The sequence below is a fragment of the Mycetomoellerius zeteki genome, unplaced genomic scaffold (assembly GCF_001594055.1).
Source record: "Mycetomoellerius zeteki isolate Tzet28-1 unplaced genomic scaffold, Tzet1.0 scaffold275, whole genome shotgun sequence".
NCBI lineage: Eukaryota > Metazoa > Arthropoda > Insecta > Hymenoptera > Formicidae > Mycetomoellerius > Mycetomoellerius zeteki.
Genome location: NW_017257255.1, coordinates 205,568 through 214,821, shown reverse-complemented (window position 1 = coordinate 214,821; position 9,254 = coordinate 205,568). Strand labels below are relative to the sequence as shown.

Genomic DNA, 9,254 nt, shown 5'->3' with positions numbered 1-9,254 from the left:
CGGCTGTGTTCCAAATTTACTGTCAGCGGTGAAAATCTATCACTTATGTTACGTGTACTATAGATTTTCAGCATTGACAGTGAATTTTAAAATACAACTTTCACGAAGTGAAGGAGGGTGGGGACAAGGGATAAGTTACATTCGCTCGTATTTCGCGTGTACTTCAGCGTACAAAAAAGAAACATTGCTTCATCGTGCAATTTGTTCCGCTCGGGCAAAACCAGAGAAGTATGGCGCCAAGTACGGCGATGGGATAGAAAAGTTGGCTGAGATTTTTCGCCTGTTGTTTACTTATGGAAATAGTGGTAAACACAAGCCGGTCTAGCCGGCTTGCCGCGAGAGTGTACGAACTGGGAAAGTAAAATGCTAATATGTCTTTTGCTATTTCATTCGGAAACGTCATCGTCGCTTCGGCATCCTTTGATTTTTCACGGATACACTCAGGATAAGAGAGATATTATTTTTTCTACTTTTTTTTCGGGAAAAGATTTGAAGAATTTCCACTGCTAAATAAATGGATAGATAAATAAACATTTTTAACTAGAAATTAATTAAATAGTTTGAAATATATATCGTTTATTTGCCAAAACAACGACATAACTAAAAAATTATCATTTTTTAGTTGTTAATACAAAATAGAACACCCCTTTGACGTTCTTAATTCTGATAAATCGGCATAACTGAGTTGCTAAAACTTACAAGAGAGTACAATGAAAAAATAGTTATATGAAATTACATGATTATGCTGGGTTTTCTTTCGATCTAACATAATCATGTAATATTGCAGCCTATATGGAAAATTACAAATTATATTAATTTCACATGCAATATGTATTTTCGAGATTCTATTGAACATATATATATATATATATATGGAATTTTACATAAAAAATAACGTTTCGCACTAGGAGCACGCATGCAGTATAATCTTGGTATTAGGTTAGGCATATATGCCTCCATAAAAACGTATAATTTCCGTTTCTATGTCTCGTATATGGCTTCATGTATCTATTAATATTTAACTCATATATATACTGATATTTACAAAATTTTAATGATTGAAAACATTCAAACTCATTTTCTGAAAAAAACTTGGTTTTTTTCAGTTATGTCATTGTTCCGGCAAATAAACGATACAAATATGTATATTTATCTCTATCAAGTTTAGAGAGAGATTAGCATTATTCAATTAAAAAAATTAATTAATATAAAGATATTTATATAGTGTAAAAGTATTTATAAAAAAATAAAATATATAAAGGTATTTGTACAGTGTTAAATTCATAATATTAAATTATATCCAATTTGAGTTTCGAGGTTTTTTTAAGTAATAATTAATTATATACTGATATTTTTATTTTGGAAAAATGTTTCGTATATATAGAATGTACTAAACTCCAAAAATATATTCGATGGGAGACGCTCCCGTGTTTCCCGATTAAAGAAAATTATGAATACCTGAGCGGACATGACGATTTGATAGTCGCTCTTCATACGCTCTAAACATACACCGAGAAAAGCTCAAGGATAATGCAACGATATATCCACAGAAGACTTTTCTCTCCACTTTTATCTGGACACTATTGGATCGTCAAAAAATTATCGTGTTGAAAAAGATATTTTTGATGCAAGTAAAATTCATGTTATTTAATAATTAAAGATTACTAATAAATTTATATATATATCACTTTAAGTTAATTTTTATTAATCTACTGTTAAATGAATTTCAGTAGGTCTTTATTTTTCTTCAGCAGTAATAATTTATTGGCGATCCAAATTTCGGCAAGCTACTTCAGTACCTTGATCGATAGGAAGTCTTGCTCCTCGTCGATGTGCATTAAGTCTTCTCTTGGCTTCTCTTGCTTTGAGTGCTTGGGGCCCAAGGTCACAACGAATGGTATTCGCCCAGCACGAGACCGCTGTGGTAACTCGCATGCGACGTGGACATCCCCATAGAGCCCATGCTTTGATAAGCGCCCATACCCATGCCGTTCATCGACATGGTGTTCATGGTGTTGACGCTTTGCATGGTGTTGGACAGCATCGTCGAGGGGCCCATTGGGCTCAACCCGCCCATAGAAGGGGCGATCGCACCCATCTGCATCGACGTTGCGGTATGCGGCAAAGACTTCTGCAGATCCGCGGAGGTTGGCGTACCGATTAGATAGTCCTGTCATAGAAAATTCTCATATTTCTCTAATCTATTTCTATACAAGTTACAAAATAAAAATATATGTGTTACTTTCAGCATTCAAATATCAACCCATATTCTTGGACCTTTGTATTCGTGAGTTAAGAAAGTCCAGAATTACTATATTTATATATATATATATATAAATTTTTATATATCAGAATAAAATAATAATTTTCCACTTTCGTTGTCCTCATTTTCAAAGAGAATGCGAAAAATAGAGTTAAAAAAAAGAGTATTTTTCTATCCCTCGTGGTTCCGCTTTACAAAAGATTAAAGTAATGAATACAAGCGGGAAATAAACATTTAAGATTATTTCGTCGTCTTACCTGTGGATAGTATTGCATGTAATCTAGCTGACTTTTCTGTTGAGCGCAGCTAGGCGGTGGTGGTGGCAAGGTGGCGGCAGGATGGACTAAACCATGGGCGCTGTGAGTGCCCACCTGGATATGATGCTGTAACTGATGGTGGAGGTTCCTCTTGTCGTCGCCGCTTTCGCTACTCGTGTCGTGGTGTTGCATATGTGGATGGCTCAAGGTCGAGCTATGGCCTTGGTGATATGAATGCGGACTGGAAACTGAGACGGAAGCTGGTGGCGGAAGTTGGTACATGTTAGAAGTTTGCTGATGGTCCACCATTTGTTGCTGCTGCTGCTGTTGCTGTTGAACCGCGCAGGAAGACGGCTGTTGTTGCTGTTGCTGCTGACCGGATTGCCGCTTCGTCTCATCGCCACTCTCGCTGCTGGAGTCCCCGAGACCTCCGCCGTGAGTTTTATCCTCCCTCTGGCCACTGAAATTGCAAAACAGTGTTTGCCTTTAAAAAAAAAACAGCTGGCCTTTTTTGCGAAGATATACTACGTTTCGCGTACAAAAAATTCCAAATGAAAGACGGCGGGTTGAACACGAGTTGGTTTTAAATAAATTGTTATGCTAATTACATCATTATTATACATCATGTTTAAGAGTTTGTTATGCTAATTATACTATTATCAAATGTAACCCTGGAAGTGTATTCCTCTCTTTTTCTCTGTCTTTCTTCCTATCGCATTATTTGTTCTCCTTATTTTTAAAAAATTAATTATTAATCTTTCATTACAAAAATTAAAATACCGATAATTAAGAATGATATTAACTCTGTCCAGAAATTTATAATTACTTCAGGACAAATAATTTGTATCGAATACTAAGTACGCGTAAGCTGCGTAATTAAAAGTGATGCAAATTGTATAATATTAATATACGTTCGTCACCAATCCCCATTAGAGACATGTTCTCCATTATTCCATTATAAAGACGTCCGTAGGGGCACACTTTAATTGCATTCGCAAGCGCGAGCGTCACGTTTAAAGCAGCGGGTAAACCAGCGATGCTGATCGGCGAGGCTGGGGAATCGAAATAATATCGTTTAAGATAACGCCGGTGTCGGTGCGTAAAGTACCGAGAAGAGGGTATATCCTGCCCTTTTTCGTACTTGTGAATTAAGGGCGGGCACCGAGTGTAGGGGGACAGAGTACGGTCTTAAAGAGATGTGTAGTGGAAAGAGAAGAGAGACGGAATGAGGAAAAAAAAGAATACGAGAGAAGGCGAAAGAGACGCTCTTGGCGTCTCGTAAACTCAATTTAGCGGCCTGGACCTCCTCGAAGCACGTGAGACCTACGGGCCCGACTGAACCCCCTTCGCCTACCTCTCCTTCTATTCCTCTCCTTTTCTGTCTCCCTCAGACTTTCCCCCTTTCTCTTTGTCTATCTCCTCCAGGTACCAGCAATCGTTAAGCGCTTGTTTTACAAGTCGTTTAGACGTGAGACCGGTGATATCGCACTGTTCAAGGCAAGTGCTGCGACACTTGTCTATGGGGTGTTTCCGAGAACCGGTCTTTCGTACGAGAGAGAAACTACCGGAGTGATAAGGGAGCACGGAAAATATCTGAACTCTCGAAATCATAGTCGCGAAGAACAATGCTGATAAAAGTTTTGTTTGCGGTATATCACCGAAAAATTTCTAGCAAACTTTAAAAAACTAAGATAAAGTAAAAAATTCAGAATATTATAAAATATTTTTCTTTCAATATATATATTGAATTTTTTAAATAGAGAATGTTTCTTATAATTTAATGCTAAATCGCATTTGTTAATATATAACAGAGCAAAGTATTTCAGCTAATGCCAAATTTGAATTTTAAGTCTACATATTTCGACATTCATCTCTGTCTGCCCTAAAGACGAGACGATTTAGAACAAAATTCATATTGAATGGAAAACTAAACTCACAAGAAGATTATATTAGTATCAGTCTCTATATAAAGACGAATTATATATGTAATGATATATGATCGACAATATATAAGAGCAAATTCTATACCTATACATTAAAGGCAATATGTGCAGAACTGCTTCTATATTAATTTTTTCCATTACCATCAGTCGTAGCCATATCGATTTCTTACAATTAGTTTTTTTTTACGAAAGTTACGATTTCTGATTAGCTGTCATTTCTGTGTAATCGTATAAAAACGAGATCCGGACGTATTGAAACAATGTAAAACCGAGTCTATCGTAAAGATCTTCTTTGTACCACCCGTTACATGGTAGAACCTATAACCGGACGAAGGTGTCCCCAGGTATGCCTTATCCGTCCGTAGATCGCGCAGTAAATTTATCCTCGTTGCGCCGCACGGCCACGAAAGAACGGAATCTTTCGGGCATTATTATTTTCATTAGGATTTGTGACTCATCGCGTGTAGGAGACATTTATTTCGATGCCCCGTCGCCATGACACTTATTCCGCGTCTCCGGGATCGACGCTTCTCTCTTCTTTTTTTTTTCCTCGACGACCACGTGGAATCGAGGAGACAGAAAGAGAAAGAGAAATTTCTTAAATGTTGGAAGCTTCAACGATTTAACTTCCCAATGGGAATAATTAATAATTATCTCCGTGCAATTTGTCATCCTATTATCTTCGCGATAATCTTTAAATCAATTTTTGTCTCCGTTTTTTTCAGATTTTTACAATGATAAACGCTGATATGCTAAATTCAATTAGGCATTTTTTTATGGTACAAAATAATTGATTGTAAAAACATGCACAAAATATCAGACAAAGGAGTGTTCACTAATTTCAATAGTGCTCACAATTAGATAGTTGAAAATATTATATTTTAATAAAATGTTATATTTAATTAATAGGAATAAATTCTAATTTACACTATATATAAATTTTGCATTATTATATTGTATAATAAAGCAATATGTACAAAACTGTGTCATCATATTCATTTTTTTTTCATATTATCCATTAACACACAGTCGTAGCCATATCGATTTCTTGAAATTAGTCTATCTATAATTCTATGCGAAAGTTGTAATTTCTAATTAACTGGGTCATTTCTGTATAATCATCGCATAAGCATTTTGTAAAACATTACACAGTCGCAATTTTCGTTCTTTGAAACATTATACTTAATAACCATAAAAACAATAGACCAGATTTTTTACTTTAGACATTCATGCTCGCATCGTCCGTGTTGAGATCAACGTCAAGGATTATAAAAAATGCCAGGAATGTGAAGAGATTCTATCTGTGGATGGTCCTACGTGAGTCACCGTTGTCTCACGAAAAATGGAGACGAATCGATCTCAGCGACCGCTACAGAATTTCGAAATAAATCTTATTTACGGACCAGCCGATTAATAAAACTAGCCGCGCCTTCGCCGTTATCTTTCTCTCACCGACCGTGTCATAAAATTGGGATTAACGACTCAGCTACTTCATTGAAGACACACAAGAAAATTTCTTTTTTTAACAAATTTGAATTATTTAAATTAGATGTTTATTACCATTATATTAGTTTATCTAGATTTTTAATAGATGCACTCTATCATATAATTTATCATAATCCACTTATTTTAATGTTATACTGAGAGAAAAAATTGCAATTATCATAATTTAACTACAATTTATAATCATTTTCGTTGCTAACTATATATTTTTTTAGTATATCTATAAATATGTATAATTATTAGGAAACAGGCAGTGTTCTCGGCGCTAAGTTATTACTAATATTATACCAGTAATAACAATAAAAATGGAGCGGCTATAACCATAATTATTTTACCATGCAATTACAGTCACAAATATACCAAATACTTTTCTCTCAGCGTATATATTAAGTTCAAGTTTTAAATCTATGTACCGCGTAAATTCTAGGAGCGGAATTTAAGGATCACGTAACGTCGATCCAGCAAATTATGTGGCACGCCATGTGAGAGCAGTTTTACGAAAGGTGGTACCCTTTAATTGGGTGGTGCAAATAACGCATAAATAACCGGAGAAACGTGATGCCGCCGCCGCCGCTGCTCATTCATGGAGGTCGACTTCGGTGAGATGCCGTCTATATAGGGCGATGGGGAAATTAGCATAATTCCTAATTTAATTTCTCGATAAATTCCTGATCGCACGCTCGCCTCGAAATGAGATGCTATCGCGGCACCACTAATTCGCGTCTAAGTTTATATCGCCTGGGACTGGCGCAAGGCCCGATAGCATCTCCCTCCCCTTTTGCCTCCCTGTCTCTTTCCGTGCCGGGGCCTCCTCGTAAAATCGGATTATATCGGCTCAGTCGCCCCTGCGATGTCGCGTACTTTATTCCGGTTTGCGGTGCGATATCGTCGTCGGAAAACGAGTTTGCGGGTTCAAAGTGCGAGCGAAGACTTCTAACGAGTTCTATTTTTCGTGTTTCCTTCTTGTGCTTTTCCGCACCGTTAAAAGTATTCCGGCGAATAGAAACTAGTACATTTTAAAAGCTGTATTATGTAAATGTAAAACCTGCAACGTATGATAGATATCGTTATACAAAAAGAAGAAAATATTGTAGGCTATAGCAACAATTCCTAGGAGATGATTGTTAGTTTAATTTAGCATTTCTATATGTAACTGTCAAATTTATTTTTCGCATTCCAAAAATCCCACGCAACCGTTTCGCTCTCGAAAAGATCGCCAGTTTCGCCTCCGGGATTACTTAACTCACTGAAGAAGGCAGAAAGGCAAACTCGGGGCCCATAGAGCAAATTGAAAATCGGCTGACTCGTTTGTCGGCCTCGGGGTTCCGAGGAAAAAACGGCGGATTTTCCTGAGGCTCTCTGGCCTCGGAAGGTCTGTCCGTTGCTCCCGGCAGGTGAGCACGTCGAGGAAGTTACTGGCAGCTGATTCCATAAACAGATAGGAAAAGAGAGTTTCCACAGCCTAAAATAATGGAGGGCAGCGTACCGTGTACACATCGTACGAGTCTCTGTTTGTAAACTACAGCTCTCGCCTCCTTTACCTGCGGGATTCTCGGATCCTGTGAAACGTCCGGGCGAATTTCTCGCGCGCGTGCAACGGATACGGGATCATCCGCGGAAAATTCACCAGCGCGAGAAAATCCGAGAATTATAGCCGATGTCATTTTGACTGGTTTAATTTCCGGTGCTACAAACATACATGTATTTTCAACTATATCGAACGAGTTTTCGTTGCGACGTATACAAAGGTCAAAATTTTTTCTAAACAACTGACTTTAGACTTAATAAGAAATAATCGAAATGCTAGAATTTAAAAAATTTAGATATATAGATACAAATTTTTGAAAATAATTTTGTTAAACCATCAAAATAATTATGTAGAAAATTCATCATGAGCAATTCTATAAAAACTATTGACATTCAAGCAATCAGTTTGAACGTCTTACTACTTAAATAGTTCTACATAATTAGACAGTCCAACAAAATTCACTTTCAGATCTGTATCTAGCTAAATTTTTAGGTACTTTGGCAACACCGTTCTTTCCGCGTTGATATTATATAAAAAATTAATGTTCTTTTTATGATTATTACATTAGAAGATTACTGAATTACGTAAGATGTACAAAGTATCCCCCAAGCAATTAATAATCATTTATGATTGTGAGTTATGTATAAAGATTCTTGGCTCGTGCGTTCCGCGCATTTGTAATCATAAAGACTAACAAAATAATATCTCCACAAAGTGGAGATTCTCGAGTGAGAAATATACATGAAGAAATACACGGAAGAATTACGATGATTCTCACTGACACGCCGGTTATTATTCTGATAATGAATGGCGCGTCGCGCCATTTTATTTGTCGCGATTTCACACAATTCGGCGATGGAACGCATCGATGATGTGCCAGAGAATTTGCGTTTTCATGCCAATTGTTGTACGCGCGATTCCGAGGTCTGCCTAAATACGATTCAAGAATCAACACGCACGGTATCGACAAACTGTGCCAGAGTGCAACAATACGGCAGGTTCATCTTCTGGTAAGATAATTCATAAATTCTGGTAAATGACAGCCATAAGCGCTTGATCTTGGCACTGACAAACTGCTTTGTTAGCGTGGGATAACTATGTTCGTAATTTATTTACTTCTTTGATCGAAATAGAGATAGTATTCTTACATTTATTTTATATTATAATAGTAATTTACATAAAAAAAGGAGGGAAGGAGAGAAGAGGGGAGAGAGAGAGAGAGAGAGAGGAGGGGTGGAAGGGGCAAAATCTCGCTTAAACCGAATAGATATTAATAAGAACAATAAAATTTTATCAACTTGAAATCGATTTTCCCTCATTTTTTCACAAGTATTCTTAATTTTTAACATTAAATAGTTTTTCAACTAATTCTAAGTTACAGACTCTGTTAAAATATTACATGAGTCTGTTAAATTACACATTCACCATCTAATAATGATGAAACTAAACTAACATCTGACCACTTAATCTAAATTAACGGTTGATCCGATATAAATAAAACGTTCACATTCTGTATACATTGCATACATTTTTTCAATTATAATATAGAATATTTTTCTTCAATATTATAATATTGAATATTTGATACTATTAATTCACACATAGGATAAGATAGTACGATTCTAAATGAAGAGATTTGAATTTTCCAATTTTCAAAGTACAAATTTGATTTATTCCTGTATCTTTCAGTATCAATGAGAGGTTTACTAAATTTAAATGTCGAAAATTGGATTTAAATTTTATTTCGTTCAAAACTGTAC

The 9,254-nt window shown here is 36.2% G+C and overlaps 1 protein-coding gene across 2 annotated transcripts in view; it reads right to left on the bottom strand.

Annotated features, from left to right (window-relative positions):
* Window positions 1–1,770: 1,770 nt before the first annotated feature.
* so (SIX homeobox 1 protein sine oculis) overlaps window positions 1,771–9,254 on the bottom strand; it is a 33,177-nt gene continuing 25,693 nt past the window's right edge. For both annotated transcript variants that reach the window (XM_018450325.1, XM_018450326.1), the window contains exons 4-5: window positions 2,521–2,980; window positions 1,771–2,170 (exon numbers count right to left, since the gene is read on the bottom strand). In XM_018450325.1, the coding sequence (XP_018305827.1) occupies window positions 1,886–2,170; window positions 2,521–2,980 (745 nt within the window). In that variant the 3' untranslated portion in view covers window positions 1,771–1,885. The remainder of the gene's footprint in view (window positions 2,171–2,520; window positions 2,981–9,254) is intronic.